This window comes from Oncorhynchus kisutch, unplaced genomic scaffold (genome assembly GCF_002021735.2).
Source record: "Oncorhynchus kisutch isolate 150728-3 unplaced genomic scaffold, Okis_V2 scaffold761, whole genome shotgun sequence".
In the NCBI taxonomy this organism is placed as follows: domain Eukaryota; kingdom Metazoa; phylum Chordata; class Actinopteri; order Salmoniformes; family Salmonidae; genus Oncorhynchus; species Oncorhynchus kisutch.
The window spans coordinates 16,450-42,819 of NW_022262706.1; the positions used below are offsets into that span (position 1 = coordinate 16,450).

The following is a 26,370-nucleotide window of genomic DNA, read 5'->3' on the forward strand; positions in this document are numbered from 1 at the left end:
GGACTGGCCACCCCACATAGCCTGGTTCCTCTCTAGGTTTCTTCCTAGGTATTGGCCTTTCTAGGGAGTTTTTCCTAGCCACTGTGCTTCTCCACCTGCATTGCTTGCTGTTTGGGGTTTTAGGCTGGGTTTCTGTACAGCACTTTGAGATATCAGCTGATGTACGAAGGGCTATATAAATAAATTTGATTTGATTTGATTTGTTGCTAGACAGAACCTTAGTGATATCTGTTCTTCCTCACTTCATCTGACCTGACCGCTACCCCAAAGTGCTCACTCCTCCCCAACTCAAGGCTGACATGGTGATTGGTACCAGACTGTGTGTCTTCTCATCCCAGAGGATCCCACCCATAGGATGCCTGATGGCTAACAAAAACATATCCTGACATAATGTAAACGTTATACATTAAGCTCTCTCCCTCAGTGACATGAATTCGTAGATTTCATATTCTCAGAACCCAACAGTAGGTTTTAAGGTGTGGCTGCATGTTTGTCGTGGACGCATCGTCACTCTTGATGTTCTTTTTCCAAGTCTGAACTGGCCGGTCTTCTCTTTCCTCGACTAATTGAAACCTCAGGGACAGACATCCTGAACGAATCTGATGTCAGAGCTCCCATCAGCCCTCTACACCTCGCTGTGAGTAAAGCCTACCAGCTCCTGTAGTGGTCTCCATATGACAAATGGCACCCTATTCCCTATTTAGTACACTACGTTTGATCAGATCCTTATAGGCCCTGATCAAAAGTAGTTCACTACATAGGGAATAGGGTGCTATCTGGGATGCAAGCATGGTGTAGATTTTCCACAAGAAGTTGACTGTCCAGACAGACTCACACACCATATTCCGATCTATTCCTGATTAGTGTAAAATACATGCATATTCCACACAGTGATGATGAGGATGATTTCCTTATTTTGCCATTTGAGTTAATCGTAGTTGGCTGTACGCGCTCACACACAGAAAGAGAGGGGGAGGCTTGTTCTGATCTAGGGATGGGGCCATTGAAATACTAGGGATGGCTTTGGTGTGGGATCTAGCATGGAATATAAATTATGCCCAAATATACCTATTATGATTCCTTATTATTTAATTGATTATAAATTATTCAAATCCATTCTTGTCTCCCCTCCCTTCCCTTCCTCCTAGGCGGTGACTTTTCACGAGGAGTGCAGCACAGTGCCAGCTTCCTGGTTCGGGAAGGTAAGGGGCGGAGCCATGTCCACCTGGTGGCGGCGTCCGGACACATCGGGATACTGGGGTGGCTCCTACACACCGCCCAGTCAGTGTGGACCCTCCCCGTCATCACAGACAACCAGGGCTACACGCCACTACACTTGGCCTGCTACAACGGTATGTACTGGACAGAGGGACAGCGAAGTGGGCCAGAGGCCACAAACAAATACACACATAAACATAGCGTGTCTTAAATCACCACAGCCAGCTTCAGCAGGGCACGAACCGAGACAGTCCGCACAGGAACCTTAAGAGTCCCTCAGACAGAGAAAGAGAAGAGGGAGGGATAGGGGGAGGCACAACAGGCCCACACTCATCCTCTCATACCACCAGGTTCCCTTCCAGCAGATACTGCACTTCAGAGGAACTGCTGCTGCTATACCCCATCTTTACCTTTACCCACAAAGGTCCTAAACGGTAGAAAGTGTCCGGCCAACAGACAGACGCACACCTTATGACGGCAATAACCTGTAGTCCAAGGGGATAGTAGCACTTCACTGAGAGCAAAACAGACAGGGACCAAAAGATGTGGAAGAAGCATTTTCAAAACCTGTTTTGACTGTAGAAATTGGGCTGAGTGTTTGTGCTGAGAAAAGACATAAGGAGTGATGTTTCATTTAAGTTTCATGAGAGTGATTGTCATGTTTATCCGCACACTAAGACAGTCAGAACGCACCTAGCCTCTTGTCTGTAATCCATGTGGGAGGAGGGGAAATCATACATTCTGTATGAACAAATATTTTTATAAAATCATTCATGTCTTTTTTTATTCCCACAGGCTCTGTGGGAATAAAAAAAATGGTAGCATTTGCTCTGATGAGTAATTGTAAAGATTTAATGCATCCCAAAAGGAACCCTATACTGAATAGTACACTACTGTTGAACAGGGTCCATAGGGTTCTGGTCAAAAGCAGTGCCATTTAGGATGCTGGTATGTGAACAACAGGACTTTTTGATGGGACATATTACATTATTAAACCTACCTGTCCTTTGGCCTCTAGAAAGTAAATGATTCATTAATGTATTCTTTCTTGTGATATTTATGTCATCATTTTGTGCCTTCGTTAGTTACTGAGGGGAGGTTAGGAGAGTAGGGGCACCTGTATGAGTGACGAGAGCTGGTTTTACATGTAAGCATTCACTAATAGGAAACCAAGTCAGTTAGGAGAGAAGACTAGTAGACACCCAGCAGAGTAATTGAAATGCAAGTTGTCAACCGTGATATTAGTTAGCACTGACACCATTAACCCCGATTCTAGCAACATCCTCATATGTACCAACCCCAAACACTCAGTTACACAACCATCAAGTTAAAATGAACTAGAACCCATTCCACATCATGTCAAATCAAAATAACATCAAATGTATTTATATAGCCCTTCGTACATCAGATGATATCTCAAAGTGCTGTACAGAAACCCAGCCTAAAACCCCAAACAGCAAGCAATGCAGGTGTAGAAGCACGGTGGCTAGGAAAAACTCCCTAGAAAGGCCAAAACCTAGGAAGAAACCTAGAGTGGAACCAGGCTATGTGGGGTGGCCAGTCCTCTTCTGGCTGTGCCGTGTGGAGATTATAACAGAACATGGCCAAGATGTTCATAAATGACCAGCATGGTCAAATAATAATAATCACAGGCAGAACAGTTGAAACTGGAGCAGCAGCACGGCCAGGTGGACTGGGGACAGCAAGGAGTCATCATGCCAGGTAGTCCTGAAGCATGGTCCTAGGGCTCAGGTCCTCCGAGAGAGAGAGAGAAAGAAAGAGAGAAAGAGAAAATTAGAGAGAGCATACTTAAATTCACACAGGACACCGGATAGGACAGGAGAAGTACTCCAGATATAACAAACTGACCCTTGCCCCCCGACACATAAACTACTGCAGCATAAATACTGGAGGCTGAGACAGGAGGGGTCAGGAGACACTGTGGCCCCATCCGATGACACCCCCGGACAGGGCCAAACAGTAAGGATATAACCCCACCCACTTTGCCAAAGCACAGCCCCCACACCACTAGAGGGATATCTTCAACCACCAACTTACCATCCTGAGACAAGGCCCGAGTGTAGCCCACAAAGATCTCCGCCACGGCACAACCCAAGGGAGGGCGCCAACCCAGACAGGAAGATCACATCACCCCTCCTAGGCACGGTATGAAAGAGCCCTAGTAAGCCAGTAACTCAGCCCCTGTTAATAGGGTTAGAGGCAGAGAATCCCAGTGGAAAGAGGGGAGCCGGCCAGGCAGAGACAGCAAGGGCGGTTCGTTGCTCCAGAGCCTTTCCGTTCACCTTCACACTCCTGGGCCAGACTACACTCCATCATATGACCCACTGAAGAGAAGGTTGAGACCGGGTTTGCGTCTCTCACATGGGTAGGCAGACCATTCCATAAAAATGGAGCTCTATAGGAGAAAGCCCTGCCTCCAGCTGTTTGCTTAGAAATTCTAGGGACGATTAGGAGGCCTGCGTCTTGTGACCGTGTAGGTATGTATGGCAGGACCAAATCAGAGAGATAGCAGTAAAACCTTGAAATCAGCCCTTGCCTTGACAGGAGGCCAGTGTAGGGAGGCTAGCACTGGAGTAATATGATATATTTTTTGGGTTCTAGTCAGGATCCTATTTAGCACTAACTGAAGTTTATTTAGTGCTTTATCCGGGTAGCCGGAAAGTAGAGCAGTAGTGCATTGCAGTAGTCTAACCTAGAAGTGACAAAAGCATGGATACATTTTTCGGCATCATTTTTGGACAGAAAGTTTGATTTTTGCAATGTTACGTAGATGGAAAAAAGCTGTCCTTGAAACAGTCTTGATATGTTCTTCAAAAGAGAGATCAGGGTCCAGAGTAACGCCGAGGGCCTTCGCAGTTTTATTTGAGACGACTGTACAGCCATTAAGATTAATTGTCAGATTCAACAGAAGATCTCTTTGTTTCTTGGGACCTAGAACAAGCATCTCTGTTTTGTCCAAGTTTAAAAGTAGAACGTTTGCAGCCATCCACTTCCTTATGTCTGAAACACATGCTTCTAGCGAGGGCAATTTTGGGGCTTCACCATGTTTCATTGAAATGTTCAGCTGTGTGTCATCTGCATAGCAGTGAAAGTTAACATTATGTTTTCGAATGACATCCCCAAGAGGTAAAATATATAGTGAAATCAATCGTGGTCCTAAAAACGGAACCTTGAGGAACATCGAAATTTACAGTTGATTTGTCAGAGGACAAACAATTCAGAGAGACAAACTGATATCTTTCCGACAGATAAGATCTAAACCAGGCCAGAACTTGTCCGTATGGACCAATTTGGGTTTCCAATCTCTCCAAAAGAATGTGGTGATCGATGGTATCAAAAGCAGCACTAAGGTCTAGGAGCACGAGAACAGATGCAGAGCCCCGGTCTGATGCCATTAAAAGGTCATTTACCACCTTCACAAGTGCAGTCTCAGTGCTATGATGGGGTCTAAAACCAGACTGAAGCATTTCGTATACATTGTTTGTCTTCAGGAAGGCAGTGAGTTGCTGCGCAACAGCCTTTTCTAAAAATGTTGAGAGGAATGGAAGATTCGATATAGGCCGATAGTTCTTTATATTTTCTGGGTCAAGGTTTGGCTTTTTCAAGAGAGGCTTTATTACTGCCACTTTTAGTGAGTTTGGTACACATCCGGTGGATAGAGATCTGTTTATTATGTTCAACATAGGAGGGCCAAGCACAGGAAGCAGCTCTTTCAGTAGTTTAGTTGGAATAGGGTCCAGTATGGATCTTGAAGGTTTAGAGGCCATGATAATTTTCATCGTTGTGTCAAGAGATATAGTACTAAAACACTTGAGTGTCTCTCTTGATCCTAGGTCCTGGCAGAGTTGTGCAGACTCAGGACAAATGAGCTTTGAAGGAATACGCAGATTTAAAGAGGAGTCCGTAATTTGCTTTCTAATAATCATCTTTTCCTCAAAGAAGTTCATGAATTTATTACTGCTGAGGTGAAAGCCATCCTCTCTTGGGGAATGCTGCTTTGTAGTTAGCTTTGCTTTGCGACAGTATCAAAAAGGAATTTCGGATTGTTCTTATTTTCCTCAATTAAGTTGGAAAAATAGGATGATCGAGCAGCAGCAAGGGCTCTTCGATACTGCACGGTACTGTCTTTCCAAGCTAGTCGGAAGACTTCCAGTTTGTTGTGGCGCCATTTCCGTTCCAATTTTCTGGAAGCTTGCTTCAGAGCTCGGGTATTTTCTGTATACCAGGGAGCTAGTTTCTTATGAGAAATGTTTTTAGTTTTTAGGGTTGCAACTGCATCTAGGGTATTGCGCAAGGTTAAATTGAGTTCCTCAGTTAGGTGGTTAACTGATTTTTGTCCTCTGGCATCCTTGGGTAGACAGAGGGAGTCTGGAAGGACATCAAAGAATCTTTGTGTCATCTGTGAATTTATAGCACGACTTTTGATGTTCCTTGGTTGCGGTCTGAGCAGATTATTCGTTGCAATTGCAAATGTAATAAAATGGTGGTCCGATAGTCCAGGATTATGAGGAAAAACATTAAGATCCACAACATTTATCCCATGGGACAAAACTAGGCCCAGAGTATGACTGTGACAGTGAGTAGGTCCAGAGACATGTTGGACAAAACCCACTGAGTCGATGATGAAAGCCTTTTGGAGTGGGTCTGTGGACTTTTTCATGTGAATATTAAAGTCACCAAAAATTTGAATATTATCTGCTATGACTACAAGGTCCGATAGGAATTCAGGGAACTCAATGAGGAACGCTGTATATGGCCCAGGAGGCCTGTAAACAGTAGCTAAAAAAAAGTTATTGAGTAGGCTACATAGATTTCATGACTAGAAGCTCAAAAGATGAAAACGTCTTTTTTGTTTGTTTGTACATTTCAATTTGCTATCGTAAATGTTAGCAACACCTCCGCGGGATGCACGAGGGATATGGTCACTAGTGTAGCCAGGAGGTGAGGCCTCATTTAACACAGTAAATTCATCAGGCTAAAGCCATGTTTCAATCAGGCCAATCACATCAAGATTATGATCAGTTCATTGACTATAATTGCCTTTGAAGTAAGGGATATGACATTAAGTAGCCCTATTTTGAGATGTGAGGTATCATGATCTCTTTCAATAATGACAGGAATGGAGGAGGTCTTTATCCTAGTGAGATTGCTAAGGCGAACACCGCCACGTTTAGTTTTGTCCAACCTAGGTCGAGGCACAGACACGGTCTCAATGGAGATAGCTGAGCTGACTACACTGACTGTGCTAGTGGCAGACTGGCTAACAGCCTGCTGCCTGGCCTGCACCCTATTTCATTGTGGTGCTAGAGGAGTTAGAGCCCTGTCTATGTTGGTAGATAAGATGAGAGCACCCCTCCAGCTAGGATGGAGTCCGTCACTCCTCCGCAGGTCAGGCTTGGTCCTGTTTGTGGGTGAGTCCCAGAAAGAGGGCCAATTATATACAAAATTCTATCTTTTGGGAGGGGCAGAAACCAGTTTTCATCCAGCGATTGAGTTGTGAGACTCTGCTGTAGAGCTCATCACTCCCCCTAACTGGGAGGGGGCCAGAGACAATTACTCAATGCCGACACATCTTTCTAGCTGATTTACACGCTGAAGCTATGTGGTGATCTCTGACTGTTTCATCCTAATATCGTTGGTGCCGACGTGGATAACAATATCTCTATACTCGCCAGTTTGAGCTTTAGCCAGCACCATCTTCAGATTAGCCTTAACGTCGGTTGCCCTGCCGCCTGGTAAACAGTGTATGATCGCTGGATGATTCGTTTTAAGTCTAATACTGCGGGTAATGGAGTCGCCAATGACGAGAGTTTTCAATTTGTCAGAGCTAATGGTGGGAAGCTTCGGCGTCTCAGACCCCGTAACGGGAGGAGTAGAGACAAGAGAAGGCTCGGCCTCTGACTCCGACTCGTTGCTTAATGGGGAAAACCGGTTGAAAGTTTGTCGGCTGAATGAGCGACACCGGTTGAGCATTCCTACAGCATTACCCTCCAGAAACCGTGAGAAAGTTGTCCGGCTGCGGGGACCGTGCGAGGGGATTTATACTAACGTTACTATCTGTACTTACTGGTGGCACAGACGCTGTTTCATCCTTTCCTACACAGAAATTACCCTTGCCTAACGATTGCGTCTGAAGCTGGGCTTGTAGCACAGTTGTATCCTCACCGTAAGGCGATCGTTCTCCTGTATGAGTACAGCGACTGCAATTAGAAGGCATCATGTTAATGTTACTTAGCTTCGGCTGTTGGAGGTCCTGACGAACCATGTCCAGATAAAGCGTCCGGAGTATGAGGATTCTGTGTTATGCACTATAGCCCGTTACCATATGTGATTTAATATTATCTGCTGTTGGCTTGTGTGGATGTATGTATGTGTTATGCAACATAGCTGACTTGAACCCTTGTTAACAGTTTCAGGGCCATGGGCCTTTCTCATGATGGAAAAATACATAACATGAAGGCCGGACCTGTGCAATGAGTTGGGGGGGGCACATTCAGAACGTAGTGTTGCGAGAACAGTCTTGTTAGATAACAGGAGCCAGGTGCCTGATAACTGCATATCTACACAGCTACAACGACTGACCGCTGAAGCGCTTAGAGGGCTGGGACCAGCCTCTGCGCCAACAATCAACGATTGGGCGTGGTTTAGACTCACCCAGCCTAGTCTCTACTCTGACAGGCCGGCTCGGAAGCAGGAACTACTTCTGTCAGAGTATATTAAATATCTTTGTCAGGAACAAGTCAGTTCTGTTTTGCCCTGCGAGGTGGGACAGAGAGCCCGTATATACGAAAATTGCATTTACCACTTACTGCTTAGCTAATAAAAAATACATAGCATACGTCGGTGCCTCATTTTTATATTTTTCCTGATACCAGATTCGAATTGACGCAACCCTGACACGAGGGGAAAAACCAAAAATATAAACGGTAATTATAAAGTAAAAACCGTAAAGTTGTCATGTAGCAAAGTAGGCAACAAAACACAGCAACACGTAAACAAGTCTGCAAGTTGTGACCGGAAATGGCGTCAAAATGCTGTGTGAGGTATCATGTGATGCTACTAGCATAAATGGACCAACACTGAGCAAATGTAGCTTAAGTCAAATGGTAATTTAAAAAACAGGGGTCAGAGTAATATTGCTGGCGCATGGATATAATGCAAAATAAATGTTGCCATCAACCCAGTTACTCAAGTCAGGTCATAGACCTCAGCTCCAAGTAGGAACCACCAAAACAATACAGAGGACACAAGTATTACAGTTAATGTTTATTTGAGCCAAAACAAGCAAATGCAGTTACACACTGGACTAGAGTACCACGTCAGATATCCATGGCGTCGTCGCCGGACGGGCCGGTGGCAGCTTCAGAGGTGGCGTCGTCGCCGGACGGGCCGGTGGCAGCTTCAGAGGTGGCGTCGTCGCCGGACGGGCCGGTGGCAGCTTCAGAGGTGGCGTCGTCGCCGGACGGGCCGGTGGCAGCTTCAGAGGTGGCGTCGTCGCCGGACGGGCCGGTGGCAGCTTCAGAGGTGGCGTCGTCGCCGGACGGGCCGGTGGCAGCTTCAGAGGTGGCGTCGTCGCCGGACGGGCCGGTGGCAGCTTCAGAGGTGGCGTCGTCGCCGGACGGGCCGGTGGCAGCTTCAGAGGTGGCGTCGTCGCCGGACGGGCCGGTGGCAGCTTCAGAGGTGGCGTCGTCGCCGGACGGGCCGGTGGCAGCTTCAGAGGTGGCGTCGTCGCCGGACGGGCCGGTGGCAGCTTCAGAGGTGGCGTCGTCGCCGGACGGGCCGGTGGCAGCTTCAGAGGTGGCGTCGTCGCCGGACGGGCCGGTGGCAGCTTCAGAGGTGGCGTCGTCGCCGGACGGGCCGGTGGCAGCTTCAGAGGTGGCGTCGTCGCCGGACGGGCCGGTGGCAGCTTCAGAGGTGGCGTCGTCGCCGGACGGGCCGGTGGCAGCTTCAGAGGTGGCGTCGTCGCCGGACGGGCCGGTGGCAGCTTCAGAGGTGGCGTCGTCGCCGGACGGGCCGGTGGCAGCTTCAGAGGTGGCGTCGTCGCCGGACGGGCCGGTGGCAGCTTCAGAGGTGGCGTCGTCGCCGGACGGGCCGGTGGCAGCTTCAGAGGTGGCGTCGTCGCCGGACGGGCCGGTGGCAGCTTCAGAGGTGGCGTCGTCGCCGGACGGGCCGGTGGCAGCTTCAGAGGTGGCGTCGTCGCCGGACGGGCCGGTGGCAGCTTCAGAGGTGGCGTCGTCGCCGGACGGGCCGGTGGCAGCTTCAGAGGTGAGGTCGTCAGAGGACGGGCCGGTGGCAGCTTCAGAGGTGGCGTCGTCAGAGGACGGGCCGGTGGCAGCTTCAGAGGTGGCGTCGTCAGAGGACGGGCCGGTGGCAGCTTCAGAGGTGGCGTCGTCAGAGGACGGGCCGGTGGCAGCTTCAGAGGTGGCGTCGTCAGAGGACGGGCCGGTGGCAGCTTCAGAGGTGGCGTCGTCAGAGGACGGGCCGGTGGCAGCTTCAGAGGTGGCGTCGTCAGAGGACGGGCCGGTGGCAGCTTCAGAGGTGGCGTCGTCAGAGGACGGGCCGGTGGCAGCTTCAGAGGTGGCGTCGTCAGAGGACGGGCCGGTGGCAGCTTCAGAGGTGGCGTCGTCAGAGGACGGGCCGGTGGCAGCTTCAGAGGTGGCGTCGTCAGAGGACGGGCCGGTGGCAGCTACAGAGGTGGCGTCGTCAGAGGACGGGCCGGTGGCAGCTTCAGAGGTGGCGTCGTCGCCAGACGGGCCGGTGGCAGCTTCAGAGGTGGCGTCGTCGCCAGACGGGCCGGTGGCAGCTTCAGAGGTGGCGTCGTCGCCAGACGGGCCGGTGGCAGCTTCAGAGGTGGCGTCGTCGCCAGACGGGCCGGTGGCAGCTTCAGAGGTGGCGTCGTCGCCAGAGGACGGGCCGGTGGCAGCTACAGAGGTGGCGTCGCCAGAGGACGGGCCGGTGGCAGCTACAGAGGACGGGCCGGTGGCAGCTACAGAGGTGGCGTCGTCAGAGGACGGGCCGGTGGCAGCTTCAGAGGTGGCGTCGTCGTGGGTTCTAGTCAGGATCCTATTTAGCACTAACTGAAGTTTATTTAGTGCTTTATCCGGGTAGCCGGAAAGTAGAGCAGTAGTGCATTGCAGTAGTCTAACCTAGAAGTGACAAAAGCATGGATACATTTTTCGGCATCATTTTTGGACAGAAAGTTTGATTTTTGCAATGTTACGTAGATGGAAAAAAGCTGTCCTTGAAACAGTCTTGATATGTTCTTCAAAAGAGAGATCAGGGTCCAGAGTAACGCCGAGGGCCTTCGCAGTTTTATTTGAGACGACTGTACAGCCATTAAGATTAATTGTCAGATTCAACAGAAGATCTCTTTGTTTCTTGGGACCTAGAACAAGCATCTCTGTTTTGTCCAAGTTTAAAAGTAGAACGTTTGCAGCCATCCACTTCCTTATGTCTGAAACACATGCTTCTAGCGAGGGCAATTTTGGGGCTTCACCATGTTTCATTGAAATGTTCAGCTGTGTGTCATCTGCATAGCAGTGAAAGTTAACATTATGTTTTCGAATGACATCCCCAAGAGGTAAAATATATAGTGAAATCAATCGTGGTCCTAAAAACGGAACCTTGAGGAACATCGAAATTTACAGTTGATTTGTCAGAGGACAAACAATTCAGAGAGACAAACTGATATCTTTCCGACAGATAAGATCTAAACCAGGCCAGAACTTGTCCGTATGGACCAATTTGGGTTTCCAATCTCTCCAAAAGAATGTGGTGATCGATGGTATCAAAAGCAGCACTAAGGTCTAGGAGCACGAGAACAGATGCAGAGCCCCGGTCTGATGCCATTAAAAGGTCATTTACCACCTTCACAAGTGCAGTCTCAGTGCTATGATGGGGTCTAAAACCAGACTGAAGCATTTCGTATACATTGTTTGTCTTCAGGAAGGCAGTGAGTTGCTGCGCAACAGCCTTTTCTAAAAATGTTGAGAGGAATGGAAGATTCGATATAGGCCGATAGTTCTTTATATTTTCTGGGTCAAGGTTTGGCTTTTTCAAGAGAGGCTTTATTACTGCCACTTTTAGTGAGTTTGGTACACATCCGGTGGATAGAGATCTGTTTATTATGTTCAACATAGGAGGGCCAAGCACAGGAAGCAGCTCTTTCAGTAGTTTAGTTGGAATAGGGTCCAGTATGGATCTTGAAGGTTTAGAGGCCATGATAATTTTCATCGTTGTGTCAAGAGATATAGTACTAAAACACTTGAGTGTCTCTCTTGATCCTAGGTCCTGGCAGAGTTGTGCAGACTCAGGACAAATGAGCTTTGAAGGAATACGCAGATTTAAAGAGGAGTCCGTAATTTGCTTTCTAATAATCATCTTTTCCTCAAAGAAGTTCATGAATTTATTACTGCTGAGGTGAAAGCCATCCTCTCTTGGGGAATGCTGCTTTGTAGTTAGCTTTGCTTTGCGACAGTATCAAAAAGGAATTTCGGATTGTTCTTATTTTCCTCAATTAAGTTGGAAAAATAGGATGATCGAGCAGCAGCAAGGGCTCTTCGATACTGCACGGTACTGTCTTTCCAAGCTAGTCGGAAGACTTCCAGTTTGTTGTGGCGCCATTTCCGTTCCAATTTTCTGGAAGCTTGCTTCAGAGCTCGGGTATTTTCTGTATACCAGGGAGCTAGTTTCTTATGAGAAATGTTTTTAGTTTTTAGGGTTGCAACTGCATCTAGGGTATTGCGCAAGGTTAAATTGAGTTCCTCAGTTAGGTGGTTAACTGATTTTTGTCCTCTGGCATCCTTGGGTAGACAGAGGGAGTCTGGAAGGACATCAAAGAATCTTTGTGTCATCTGTGAATTTATAGCACGACTTTTGATGTTCCTTGGTTGCGGTCTGAGCAGATTATTCGTTGCAATTGCAAATGTAATAAAATGGTGGTCCGATAGTCCAGGATTATGAGGAAAAACATTAAGATCCACAACATTTATCCCATGGGACAAAACTAGGCCCAGAGTATGACTGTGACAGTGAGTAGGTCCAGAGACATGTTGGACAAAACCCACTGAGTCGATGATGAAAGCCTTTTGGAGTGGGTCTGTGGACTTTTTCATGTGAATATTAAAGTCACCAAAAATTTGAATATTATCTGCTATGACTACAAGGTCCGATAGGAATTCAGGGAACTCAATGAGGAACGCTGTATATGGCCCAGGAGGCCTGTAAACAGTAGCTAAAAAAAAGTTATTGAGTAGGCTACATAGATTTCATGACTAGAAGCTCAAAAGATGAAAACGTCTTTTTTGTTTGTTTGTACATTTCAATTTGCTATCGTAAATGTTAGCAACACCTCCGCGGGATGCACGAGGGATATGGTCACTAGTGTAGCCAGGAGGTGAGGCCTCATTTAACACAGTAAATTCATCAGGCTAAAGCCATGTTTCAATCAGGCCAATCACATCAAGATTATGATCAGTTCATTGACTATAATTGCCTTTGAAGTAAGGGATATGACATTAAGTAGCCCTATTTTGAGATGTGAGGTATCATGATCTCTTTCAATAATGACAGGAATGGAGGAGGTCTTTATCCTAGTGAGATTGCTAAGGCGAACACCGCCACGTTTAGTTTTGTCCAACCTAGGTCGAGGCACAGACACGGTCTCAATGGAGATAGCTGAGCTGACTACACTGACTGTGCTAGTGGCAGACTGGCTAACAGCCTGCTGCCTGGCCTGCACCCTATTTCATTGTGGTGCTAGAGGAGTTAGAGCCCTGTCTATGTTGGTAGATAAGATGAGAGCACCCCTCCAGCTAGGATGGAGTCCGTCACTCCTCCGCAGGTCAGGCTTGGTCCTGTTTGTGGGTGAGTCCCAGAAAGAGGGCCAATTATATACAAAATTCTATCTTTTGGGAGGGGCAGAAACCAGTTTTCATCCAGCGATTGAGTTGTGAGACTCTGCTGTAGAGCTCATCACTCCCCCTAACTGGGAGGGGGCCAGAGACAATTACTCAATGCCGACACATCTTTCTAGCTGATTTACACGCTGAAGCTATGTGGTGATCTCTGACTGTTTCATCCTAATATCGTTGGTGCCGACGTGGATAACAATATCTCTATACTCGCCAGTTTGAGCTTTAGCCAGCACCATCTTCAGATTAGCCTTAACGTCGGTTGCCCTGCCGCCTGGTAAACAGTGTATGATCGCTGGATGATTCGTTTTAAGTCTAATACTGCGGGTAATGGAGTCGCCAATGACGAGAGTTTTCAATTTGTCAGAGCTAATGGTGGGAAGCTTCGGCGTCTCAGACCCCGTAACGGGAGGAGTAGAGACAAGAGAAGGCTCGGCCTCTGACTCCGACTCGTTGCTTAATGGGGAAAACCGGTTGAAAGTTTGTCGGCTGAATGAGCGACACCGGTTGAGCATTCCTACAGCATTACCCTCCAGAAACCGTGAGAAAGTTGTCCGGCTGCGGGGACCGTGCGAGGGGATTTATACTAACGTTACTATCTGTACTTACTGGTGGCACAGACGCTGTTTCATCCTTTCCTACACAGAAATTACCCTTGCCTAACGATTGCGTCTGAAGCTGGGCTTGTAGCACAGTTGTATCCTCACCGTAAGGCGATCGTTCTCCTGTATGAGTACAGCGACTGCAATTAGAAGGCATCATGTTAATGTTACTTAGCTTCGGCTGTTGGAGGTCCTGACGAACCATGTCCAGATAAAGCGTCCGGAGTATGAGGATTCTGTGTTATGCACTATAGCCCGTTACCATATGTGATTTAATATTATCTGCTGTTGGCTTGTGTGGATGTATGTATGTGTTATGCAACATAGCTGACTTGAACCCTTGTTAACAGTTTCAGGGCCATGGGCCTTTCTCATGATGGAAAAATACATAACATGAAGGCCGGACCTGTGCAATGAGTTGGGGGGGGCACATTCAGAACGTAGTGTTGCGAGAACAGTCTTGTTAGATAACAGGAGCCAGGTGCCTGATAACTGCATATCTACACAGCTACAACGACTGACCGCTGAAGCGCTTAGAGGGCTGGGACCAGCCTCTGCGCCAACAATCAACGATTGGGCGTGGTTTAGACTCACCCAGCCTAGTCTCTACTCTGACAGGCCGGCTCGGAAGCAGGAACTACTTCTGTCAGAGTATATTAAATATCTTTGTCAGGAACAAGTCAGTTCTGTTTTGCCCTGCGAGGTGGGACAGAGAGCCCGTATATACGAAAATTGCATTTACCACTTACTGCTTAGCTAATAAAAAATACATAGCATACGTCGGTGCCTCATTTTTATATTTTTCCTGATACCAGATTCGAATTGACGCAACCCTGACACGAGGGGAAAAACCAAAAATATAAACGGTAATTATAAAGTAAAAACCGTAAAGTTGTCATGTAGCAAAGTAGGCAACAAAACACAGCAACACGTAAACAAGTCTGCAAGTTGTGACCGGAAATGGCGTCAAAATGCTGTGTGAGGTATCATGTGATGCTACTAGCATAAATGGACCAACACTGAGCAAATGTAGCTTAAGTCAAATGGTAATTTAAAACACAGGGGTCAGAGTAATATTGCTGGCGCATGGATATAATGCAAAATAAATGTTGCCATCACCCCAGTTACTCAAGTCAGGTCATAGACCTCAGCTCCAAGTAGGAACCACCAAAACAATACAGAGGACATAAGTATTACAGTTAATGTTTATTTGAGCCAAAACAAGCAAATGCAGTTACACACTGGACTAGAGTACCACGTCAGATATCCATGGCGTCGTCGCCGGACGGGCCGGTGGCAGCTTCAGAGGTGGCGTCGTCGCCGGACGGGCCGGTGGCAGCTTCAGAGGTGGCGTCGTCGCCGGACGGGCCGGTGGCAGCTTCAGAGGTGGCGTCGTCGCCGGACGGGCCGGTGGCAGCTTCAGAGGTGGCGTCGTCGCCGGACGGGCCGGTGGCAGCTTCAGAGGTGGCGTCGTCGCCGGACGGGCCGGTGGCAGCTTCAGAGGTGGCGTCGTCGCCGGACGGGCCGGTGGCAGCTTCAGAGGTGGCGTCGTCGCCGGACGGGCCGGTGGCAGCTTCAGAGGTGGCGTCGTCGCCGGACGGGCCGGTGGCAGCTTCAGAGGTGGCGTCGTCGCCGGACGGGCCGGTGGCAGCTTCAGAGGTGGCGTCGTCGCCGGACGGGCCGGTGGCAGCTTCAGAGGTGGCGTCGTCGCCGGACGGGCCGGTGGCAGCTTCAGAGGTGGCGTCGTCGCCGGACGGGCCGGTGGCAGCTTCAGAGGTGGCGTCGTCGCCGGACGGGCCGGTGGCAGCTTCAGAGGTGGCGTCGTCGCCGGACGGGCCGGTGGCAGCTTCAGAGGTGGCGTCGTCGCCGGACGGGCCGGTGGCAGCTTCAGAGGTGGCGTCGTCGCCGGACGGGCCGGTGGCAGCTTCAGAGGTGGCGTCGTCGCCGGACGGGCCGGTGGCAGCTTCAGAGGTGGCGTCGTCGCCGGACGGGCCGGTGGCAGCTTCAGAGGTGGCGTCGTCGCCGGACGGGCCGGTGGCAGCTTCAGAGGTGAGGTCGTCAGAGGACGGGCCGGTGGCAGCTTCAGAGGTGGCGTCGTCAGAGGACGGGCCGGTGGCAGCTTCAGAGGTGGCGTCGTCAGAGGACGGGCCGGTGGCAGCTTCAGAGGTGGCGTCGTCAGAGGACGGGCCGGTGGCAGCTTCAGAGGTGGCGTCGTCAGAGGACGGGCCGGTGGCAGCTTCAGAGGTGGCGTCGTCAGAGGACGGGCCGGTGGCAGCTTCAGAGGTGGCGTCGTCAGAGGACGGGCCGGTGGCAGCTTCAGAGGTGGCGTCGTCAGAGGACGGGCCGGTGGCAGCTTCAGAGGTGGCGTCGTCAGAGGACGGGCCGGTGGCAGCTTCAGAGGTGGCGTCGTCAGAGGACGGGCCGGTGGCAGCTTCAGAGGTGGCGTCGTCAGAGGACGGGCCGGTGGCAGCTTCAGAGGTGGCGTCGTCAGAGGACATGTGCCTCAGCTTCTCCTCAGAGGACAGGGCATCATTTGCCGGAGAACTACCATGGTTTGGAGAAGCTTGGGATTCTACTTCATTGGTCTCTAAATACTCTTTGAGAAAAAACAAAAGGAACAGTTGGGTATTCTACAGCAACACATCTGTTCTACACAGTCTAGGCCAAATTGCTAATCGAATTTTGAGCAACATGAAGCCAACAGTTTTCAAAGTATATGTTTCAGGCCGTACCTTCTCTGGTTTGTTTCGCGTCAGACCCTATGGATCGGAGCAAGGCCAGGGCATGCACAATGGAGACGTCATTTGATGACAGCTCTGAAAAATTTAGGTTTAGGTACACAAGCAAAAGGTTTGACAACATTATTTAGACTGAGTTACTCTATGCTGTTGAATGAGTGTCAAACACAGCAGCACCATAGACAGTGACAAAGAACATAGCTAGAAGGGTTGTGGAAAGAAACACTTACCTCCAAGTCTCCTCTGCAGAGAGACTTGATCTTGCTTCTGGGACTTTCCAACAGGGTAACAAGAAACTGAGGAGAAAGTGTTGACAGAAGTTGAGTTCACACAAAATAGCTACATATATTAATAGCAGTGAAGAATAAAAGATGACCAACGCGGAAGATACAGACAGTCAAATATTAATACCCAACTTATAAAGTTAAGCATATTTACCAAACAAATCCCTTAAACATTAGTGAACCAACCTTTGACAACCCCCACAGTCATCACAACGAGCAGCAATTCTCTCACACCTCCCATGATCATGAAAATAGTCTGTGTTATCAACAGGTAATGTCTTCCCATGGCCTGTATGAGGCTTATATAGGCCACTAATGACCGTTTACCTGACAAACATGGCTTAACGATCAATTAACAAGCTTGATTGAGTTGTTACGTTCAGATAGAAATAGACCATGTAGAACACATGTTGATTCTTATCAAGTTGGTGGGCAGGCAATCTTTTCTACTCCATATATTGCATTTATATCTGTAATGATTAACCCTAATGGTCTCAGATCAGCAGTAGAAAGAAGTAGGCCTAATTATTTTAGGTGTAATCTTCAAAGATATTAGGGGGAAATAAACACTGTACCCAAATCCACGTTTTACAATGCTCCTGGGAAATGGGTAGGCCTCCACCTATAGTCCTTCACAGTTTTACAGCTGTGATATATTTATTTATTTACATAGATCACATACATAAATAAATATGATAGCTGTAGGTAGCGTTGAGATAAAATTCCCATATTCTATTGCTACTAACATAAATCCTAATATATCATGTTTTCCTCATTTGCTCTGTAGGAGGTTCGTCATATGAAGGACATTCAAGTGGATGTGACCCCTAACCTGCAATAGGGGCTCAGTGAGGTGACAGACATCCTGTAATGGATCTCCAGCTAGTGTCTGAGGACCTGGAGAAGGCTGTGTCTACAGCTGTGGGGCAGGACAAGCATGGTAACCTAACCTCACTGTATGAAGGATTTTATTGTTATGGATAGTCATCTCCAATCTGTTCAAATATCACTGTTGTTGATAACACACATTACCAAAATGATTCACACTTGTCTTCCTATTTCCACATAATCTGTCATGGTTCCCCACCCCAACAGGGCATAAAACCAACCTCTCTTTATTGCTACTGCTAATACACCCAAATCCAACAGCGTTCGAGAACCCTGCTCGCAGTGCCAACTGTTAGGTTCTAATTCTCAGAGTAAAAACTCGACGGACACTATGAATGCTTGAACCAAGTTTATTCTTCCCAGAGGGTCAAGACAGCTGCATTAGACAAAAAACATATTCACACAAGCACTGATATTTAATCCTCTCTCCTATGCTGAGTCTCCTCCTACACATCTAAACAGTCAATGCATCTCTGTTGCTAGACAGAACCTTAGTGATATCTGTTCTTCCTCACTTCATCTGACCTGACCGCTACCCCAAAGTGCTCACTCCTCCCCAACTCAAGGCTGACATGGTGATTGGTACCAGACTGTGTCTCTTCTCATCCCAGAGGATCCCACCCATAGGATGCCTGATGGCTAACAAAAACATATCCTGACATAATGTAAACGTTATACATTAAGCTCTCTCCCTCAGTGACATGAATTCGTAGATTTCATATTCTCAGAACCCAACAGTAGGTTTTAAGGTGTGGCTGCATGTTTGTCGTGGACGCATCGTCACTCTTGATGTTCTTTTTCCAAGTCTGAACTGGCCGTTCTTCTCTTTCCTCGACTAATTGAAACCTCAGGGACAGACATCCTGAACGAATCTGATGTCAGAGCTCCCATCAGCCCTCTACACCTCGCTGTGAGTAAAGCCTACCTGCTCCTGTAGTGGTCTCCATATGACAAATGGCACCCTATTCCCTATTTAGTACACTACGTTTGATCAGATCCTTATAGGCCCTGATCAAAAGTAGTTCACTACATAGGGAATAGGGTGCTATCTGGGATGCAAGCATGGTGTAGATTTTCCACAGGAAGTTGACTGTCCAGACAGACTCACACAATATATTCCGATCTATTCCTGATTAGTGTAAAATACATGCATATTCTACACAGTGATGATGAGGATGATTTCCTTATTTTGCCATTTGAGTTAATCAACCTCAGAGGAGAAGTAGAGTGTTTGTTTCTCAATCCCACGCTTGACAGGAACCTCCGATGTTTATGCTGGGCAGGAGCAAAAATGGGCTCCCGATTGAAAGACTCTGGTCTACTTTAGAGGTCTAGCACTGTATTTCTGTTCAGGTGTACCACTGGTCTACTCTAGGACATTGATTATATTAAGAGTGAATATCTATTCATGCGTACCACAGTCACCACCATGCTATGGAGGTCCTGGTTCAGTCTCTGCTGGATCTAGACGTGAGGGACAGCCAGGGGCGCACCCCTCTGGACCTGGCTGCCTTAAAAAGCCTTGTGGAGTTTGTTGACGTCCTCATCAACCAGGAAGCCTCCATCCTGGTTAAAGACTTCACTCTGAAGAGGACCCCCATCCACGCTGCAGGTAGACATAAGGATATCACATAGAGCTTCTGTAATTAAAAAGTTTTCCTGACCAAGATGGCCATTTGTTTGGTCATGTTGCTAGGACGACTATGTCCACTCTAGGGATGGTATCGTGTGAAAATGCCCACGAGACACTGATCTAAGGTCATTTTTTGTCATGTTCTCCACTAATGATTGAGGATCTAGGGAGGGTAAGCTGATCCTAGATCAGTGCACAGGGGAGACTTCTATCCAGAGCCAGGTACACAGCTAGCAAGTGACAGGCTTCAATGGCCTCAGCCCCAAAATTCTTTATTATCTGCTGTGTTAACATCATGAGGATGTCATCTACCAACACCACTGTTCTTGAAATCTGTCTGTTCATGTGAAGGTTATAGTCGTCCAGCAATCTGCTCATATCCTCTCTGTTGATCCTCCTCTAGCTACCAATGGTCAATCATCTGACATTCTTATATCCTCTTGTTGATCCTCCTCTAGCTACCAATGGTCAATCATCTGACATTCTTATATTCTCTCTGTTTATCCTCCTCTCGCTACCAATGGTCAATCATCTCACATTCTTATATCTTCTCAGTTTTTCCATCTCTAGCTACTGAAGGTCAATCATCTCACATTGTTATATCCTCTCTGTTTATCTTCCTCTAGCAACCAACGGACATTCGGAGTGTTTGCGTTTGCTGATTGGAAATGCTGACATCCAGAGTACAGTGGACATTCAAGACGGAATAGTCACTTGGGTTTTGGATACAATTCCTGAAATAAAGAGATTTTGAAACTGGGGCTGCATCCAAAATGGCAACCTGTACCCTACTTGGTACAGTACTTTAAACCAAAGTCCTATGGGCTCAGGTCAAGAGTAGTGTACCATATAGGGAATAGGTTGCCATTTGGGACTCAGCCTGGTTACTACCAGTTTGTAATATGACCTGTTGTCTTGTGTATCAGAACCCCTCTGATGCTGTCGGTGCTGAGCGGACACAGACTGTGTGTACTCCCTGTTCAACAAGGGAGCAAGCGTAGAAGCCAAAGACAAATGGCACAGAACAGCTCTACACAGAAGGGTTGTGAGGAGAGTTGGCTGTACGCGCTCACACACAGAAAGAGAGGGGGAGGCTTGTTCTGATCTAGGGATGGGGCCATTGAAATACTAGGGATGGCTTTGGTGTGGGATCTAGCATGGAATATAAATTATGCCCAAATATACCTATTATGATTCCTTATTATTTAATTGATTATAAATTATTCAAATCCATTCTTGTCTCCCCTCCCTTCCCTTCCTCCTAGGCGGTGACTTTTCACGAGGAGTGCAGCACAGTGCCAGCTTCCTGGTTCGGGAAGGTAAGGGGCGGAGCCATGTCCACCTGGTGGCGGCGTCCGGACACATCGGGATACTGGGGTGGCTCCTACACACCGCCCAGTCAGTGTGGACCCTCCCCGTCATCACAGACAACCAGGGCTACACGCCACTACACTTGGCCTGCTACAACGGTATGTACTGGACAGAGGGACAGCGAAGTGGGCCAGAGGCCACAAACAAATACACACATAAACATAGCGTGTCTTAAATCACCACAGCCAGCTTCAGGAGGGCACGAACCGAGACAGTCCGCACAGGAACCTTAAGAGTCCCTCAGACAGAGAGAGAGAAGAGGGAGGGATAGGGGGAGGCACAACAGGCCCACACTCATCCTCTCATACCACCAGGTTCCCTTCCAGCAGATACTGGACTTCAGAGGAACTGCTGCTGCTATACCCCATCTTTACCTTTACCCACAAAGGTCCTAAACGGTAGAAAGTGTCCGGCCAACAGACAGACGCACACCTTATGACGGCAATAACCTGTAGTCCAAGGGGATAGTAGCACTTCACTGAGAGCAAAACAGACAGGGACCAAAAGATGTGGAAGAAGCATTTTCAAAACCTGTTTTGACTGTAGAAATTGGGCTGAGTGTTTGTGCTGAGAAAAGACATAAGGAGTGATGTTTCATTTAAGTTTCATGAGAGTGATTGTCATGTTTATCCGCACACTAAGACAGTCAGAACGCACCTAAAAACATGCGTGCGCTCATCAATGGCCGGAATGCGTGTATCTTGTTATGACTCAACCTCAGCTAGCAAGTTCTCATTATGCAAATGTATTTGTTTGCAATGAACATTTAGAGACTAAAAATAGTTTACATGTTGTCAACGTTCTAAGCGAACCCTGTCTATTTACTTTGTCTATTTTACCCAGTTAGTTACATGCCAGTTTTGTTGCTAAACAACCAACCCGTCTTTTTAGCCCCACGGTGGAGGTGTCATAATACCCATAAAACCTTGCGGTCAAACAGGGAGGGAAATGGTTCCAATCGTTTTTCCCCCATTCATTTTTCCCATAGGCAATTTCAGAAACACATCAAATAAGGGTTGTGTTTCATGTAGGCTTACCCTGGTGTGCCATTTTTAGAACCATGTAAATCTCTCACGGACAAGGTGACTTTTAGCAATACATTTGGCTCTATTTACTCTCAGATTCGAAATTTGTAATTAGCATCGAAGTAGACATGCAAAACTACAAATCCCTGCAAGCTCCTAAACGTCATTTCTAGCTGACACCTTTGCTAACAGGTTTTGTGTCAATTTAAAACTTGCACTAAACATTTCACAGAATTGGCCATTTAAAGAAATGTAGCCAATTTATTAATTACTACATTTAGCTAACATTAGATAGTTAATCAAGAGATTCTTACCTTTGCCTCGATCAGCATGATCATCGTGGCATTTGTAGTTCTTTATGATAGCCACATTAGCAGATAATTAGCATTTCATTTTTGGGGGGTAAATACAGGCGAATATATTGATAAAAGTCACCTTGTCCTAGAGAGATGTACAGTTATCAAAATGTCACACCAGGGTAAGCCTACCTGAAACACAGCCCTTATTTGAAGTGTTTCTAAAATCCACTATGGGAAAAGTCCCTGTTTGACTACTATGTTTTATGGGGATGTTTTATGGGGATTATGACTCATTCCTGTGGCACTCTATAGGGCTCCGGCCAAAATAAGTGCATTATATTGGAAATAGGGTGCTATTTCGGACACAAGCATAGATATGATGCATTATGATGTGACCATAGAAATAGAATCACTAGAAAGGATAGAGTCTCTGATCACGGCAATTTGACTGGTAAACTGAACTGTACACCTGACATGATGTTCTGATGATTCTATTTCTATGCATATGATGCATTATGATGCAGTCACAATTGATGCCAATTGGAGTGTTGGGTTAATGGTGCTTTCAAGGCAAGTGATCTTGGTCAAATCATGACTTCCGTGATCTATAGGTCGGAAATTTGGAGCTCTAAAGAGTTGCCAGAGTTTTTGTCATTTTTTTGTTATATCCAATTGGTAGTTACGATCTAGTCTCATCGCTGCAACTTCTCAAAGGTCGAGTCAGGAGTCCTCCGAAACATGACCCGCCAAGCCGTGCTGCTTCTGACTTGGAAATCCAAGTTGGATGACTGTTGAAAACAATTTCTCCATGTCCGAGTTTTTTTTTCTTTTTCGGTTGTCTTGAACACTCTGAAGTCGGAAGTCCGTTGTTTTCAACACGGCCAAAGGCGACACAGTAGGTGACATCTAAACATGACTTTGTGCTTGCTGTCTTTCAGGAGTCAGAGGTCAGTGGGAATGACCTCACCCTCATAGACCTGGGTGACCCCATCATTGACGGTGATGTTATGAAGGAAGACAGGTAAGTGATTTACACTAATGACACATTTGTGACTGGTTACAGGATCACATAGGCCTACAGATACAGATTATGTAGTAGGTCAAAGGTCACCGCCTACGGAGAGGTAGGCCCAGAGCCATGTATTTAGAGAGATGGGACATCTATCTGCATTATGTTCCTTTCTAGGGAGTTTTTCCTAGCCACCGTGCTTCTACACCTGCATTGCTTGCTGTTTGGGGTTTTAGGCTGGGTTTCTGTACAGCACTTTGACATATCAGCTGATGTACGAAGGGCTATATAAATAAATTTGATTTGATTATGTTGCATTTACATCAAAATGTATACATTACATGACACAGTATAATCAAAGATATCCATATGAGAGCTGGCTCCCCATGCGCAATATTGACATTTTAAACACTAATATGTACCTGAACATCTATTTTATAATTGACTTATAATGAAAGGGTAAATGAAAGGCTCAAAGGCGCTAACATGGAGTCCTTTCTAAAAGTTTGCCAAATTCTCTAAATATATAACTCTGGATAGGCCGAGTCATCTCAGATTATTGGAACCATAGAATTCCAGTGATTCTATCCTAATTCTAGAAGGATTCATTCTACTTCTATGATTCTACTTCTATAATTGGAACACATCCTCACACTCACATTATAGTGACCTTAGAGAGATTCCTTTTTCTGTATCACAGAGAGGTTGAGAGACAGACCAAGTTGGAAGAGGCTGTTCTAGAGACAGATATCCCAACTCTGTCACTAGAGGCTGAAGGAGAGATTGAGATGCAGGAGGCTGATCTGAAGACAGATGGCACATCTCAGTCACAGGAGGTTGAAGGAGAGAGTGAGTTGGACGAGGCCATTGTCATCCCATCTCAGTCACAGGAGGTATGATGTTTTGTGCTTTAATGACGCATTGAAGATTAAAATGACAAATTAATTGACCAAGCTTGAGCTAGTAAAGGTCTTCTAATCCAGGAGGCCAAAGGAGAGAGTGAGTTGAATCAGGTTGATCTGAAGACATCCACATCAACTCTGACACTGGAGGTCGAAGGAGAGAGTGAGTTGAATCAGGTTGATCTGAAGACATCCACATCAACTCTGACACTGGAGGTCGAAGGAGAGAGTGATTTGAATCAGGTTGATCTGAAGACATCCACATCAACTCTGACACTGGAGGTCGAAGGAGAGAGTGTGATGCAGGAGAGTGATGATGTAGAAACAGCCGGGCCATCTCAATCCCAGGAGACTGAACGAGTGGCAAAGGTAAATGCTTCCAGATAACAGTGTGTGTGTGTGTACATGTCTGTTTGTACACGCAGACAGTAGTTCGTAAACAGACACTGCGTTAACAGTGCTATGGCGAATTTGATTGAATTCCAGCCTAAGTCTGCTTTCTGTTGTCCCCATCAGGCTGCAGTGGTGACCTTCACTACCATGACCCGCAAGGCTGCAGCCTCCCAGACCAGCCTCAGCAGGGGAAAGAGAAGCTACCCAGACCTACACACCTTTGTGCAGGACATGAAGGATGGGTAAGTTGTCTTTGGTTCCCCGTGCATCCCCTAGATATGTTCCCTATTAGAGCCTTGGTCAACAATAGTTCCGTATTTAAGGAATATGGGCCATTTGCGACGTACCCATAGGGACAATCTCAATTGCATTCTCCTAGAGTTCTCTCTTCCCGCCTCCTTCTCAAAACCCATTGGATGAGAAAGCCCTCCCTTTTGTCCATCTCGTCCAATGGGTTTTGAGAAGGAGGTAAGGTGTCTCGTCTCGGGCAAATACAAGGGACTCAACTGACCAACTGACCAATCAGGGATGTTTGGATGTGGCCTACTTCCGTAGAGGTCCATCCATAACGTAATCTAAGAGAATAGAGGTAATATCATGTAGTTTATTTGTGTACCTTTTTTTATTTACTTTTCAGCCATTGGAATCTGCTGAGTGAGAATATGCGTTCCGGGGTGAGTTATAGTCACTTCTAAAGTAGTTCATGTTGGTAAGATGGACCAAACATTCCAAACTCTTATTGGTGGAAATCGTGCAGGACCTTTAATTCAGAGGAATTCCAAACTTTTTCACTCAGGCCCCCCTTTCCAGCATTGTGGAACATCCTGAACCACTGCTTTAATTGACTAGCTTAAGTAAACACATGGTGCAGCAGTGCAGCTCTGTTAACAAACTAACTCTGTATGGTCTTTTAACATTTCAGATGAGCAGAGATGAGTTTAGTGCTAGGTGCATGGATATTACAAATTGGGTAATGGAGTCTACATCCACTGTGGTCGTTCCCGCCCTTGACCTCACCATGCAGATCAGGCTCTCTGATTCGTCAAGCTCTTCTGGATCAGGAAGCAATGTGGCTAGAGAAGTGACCTCTCTTGGCCGCAGCGTCAGATTCAGCTTTCGTGGTGGACCCAGTAGACGCACCAGTTCAAGAACTACTTGCAGCACACAAACTCCCACGCCTTTCCCCTACTCTCACAGGTACCTACCCCTATCCCCTCCTCTCACAGGTACCTACCCCCTCCTCTCATAGGTACTTACCACTATCCCCTCCTCTCACAGGTACCTACCCCTATCCCCTCCTCTCACAGGTACCTACCCCTATCCCCTCCTCTCACAGGTACCTACCCCTATCCCCTCCTCTCACAGGTACTTACCCCTATCCCCTCCTCTCACAGGTACTTACCCCTATCCCCTCCTCTCACAGGTACCTACCCCTATCCCCTCCTCTCATAGGTACTTACCACTATCCCCTCCTCTCATAGGTACTTACCACTATCCCCTCCTCTCACAGGTCCTTACCCCTATCCCCTCCTCTCATAGGTACTTATCCCTATCCCCTCCTCTCACAGGTACTTACCACTATCCCCTCCTCTCACAGGTACCTACCCCTTTCCCCTCCTCTCATAGGTACTTACCCCTATCCCCTCCTCTCATAGGTACTTACCACTATCCCCTCCTCTCATAGGTACTTACCACTATCCCCTCCTCTCATAGGTGCTTACCCCTATCCCCTCCTCTCATAGGTGCTTACCCCTATCCCCTCCTCTCATAGGTACCTACCCCTATCCCCTCCTCTCATAGGTACCTACCCCTATCCCCTCCTCTCATAGGTGCTTACCCCTATCCCCTCCTCTCATAGGTGCTTACCCCTATCCCCTCCTCTCATAGGTGCTTACCCCTATCCCCTCCTCTCATAGGTACCTACCCCTATCCCCTCCTCTCACAGGTACTTACCCCTATCCCCTCCTCTCATAGGTGCTTACCCCTATCCCCTCCTCTCACAGGTACTTACCCCCTATCCCCTCCTCTCATAGGTACTTACCCCTATCCCCTCCTCTCATAGGTACTTACCCCTA

General features: G+C 47.4%; 3 protein-coding genes across 9 annotated transcripts in view; 1 reads left to right on the top strand and 2 right to left on the bottom strand.

Moving 5' to 3' along the window:
* The window catches only part of LOC116352914 (uncharacterized), a 45,409-nt gene that overhangs the window by 15,083 nt on the left and 3,956 nt on the right, over positions 1-26,370 (top strand). For 2 of the 6 annotated variants that reach the window (XM_031816204.1, XM_031816203.1), the window contains exons 6-16: positions 579-637; positions 1,149-1,352; positions 17,563-17,715; positions 18,515-18,573; positions 20,562-20,765; positions 22,930-23,012; positions 23,701-23,893; positions 23,984-24,271; positions 24,419-24,537; positions 24,933-24,969; positions 25,218-25,492. In XM_031816204.1, the coding sequence (XP_031672064.1) occupies positions 17,646-17,715; positions 18,515-18,573; positions 20,562-20,765; positions 22,930-23,012; positions 23,701-23,893; positions 23,984-24,271; positions 24,419-24,537; positions 24,933-24,969; positions 25,218-25,492 (1,328 nt within the window). In that variant the 5' untranslated portion in view covers positions 579-637; positions 1,149-1,352; positions 17,563-17,645. Of the gene's footprint in view, positions 1-578; positions 638-1,148; positions 1,353-17,562; positions 17,716-18,514; positions 18,574-19,084; positions 20,358-20,561; positions 20,766-22,929; positions 23,013-23,700; positions 23,894-23,983; positions 24,272-24,418; positions 24,538-24,932; positions 24,970-25,217; positions 25,493-26,370 lie in introns of those variants that run through there. The other 4 variants (XM_031816209.1, XM_031816205.1, XM_031816206.1 and 1 more) reach the window with 4 other exon arrangements.
* LOC116361888 (polysialoglycoprotein-like) lies at positions 8,491-10,094 on the bottom strand (the record flags this gene model as incomplete). Its single annotated transcript, XM_031816215.1, has 1 exon — positions 8,491-10,094. A coding segment is annotated over one exon (1,536 nt), but the record flags the coding sequence as incomplete, so codon positions are not given.
* The window catches only part of LOC116361884 (polysialoglycoprotein-like), a 35,737-nt gene continuing 24,311 nt past the window's right edge, over positions 14,945-26,370 (bottom strand). Inside the window, exons 1-4 of one of the 2 annotated variants that reach the window (XM_031816212.1) lie at positions 16,962-17,094; positions 16,722-16,787; positions 16,486-16,569; positions 14,945-16,349 (exon numbers count right to left, since the gene is read on the bottom strand). In XM_031816212.1, the coding sequence (XP_031672072.1) occupies positions 15,013-16,349; positions 16,486-16,569; positions 16,722-16,787; positions 16,962-17,061 (1,587 nt within the window). In that variant the 5' untranslated portion in view covers positions 17,062-17,094 and the 3' untranslated portion in view covers positions 14,945-15,012. Of the gene's footprint in view, positions 16,350-16,485; positions 16,570-16,721; positions 16,788-16,961; positions 17,095-26,370 lie in introns of those variants that run through there. The other variant, XM_031816211.1, reaches the window with a different exon arrangement.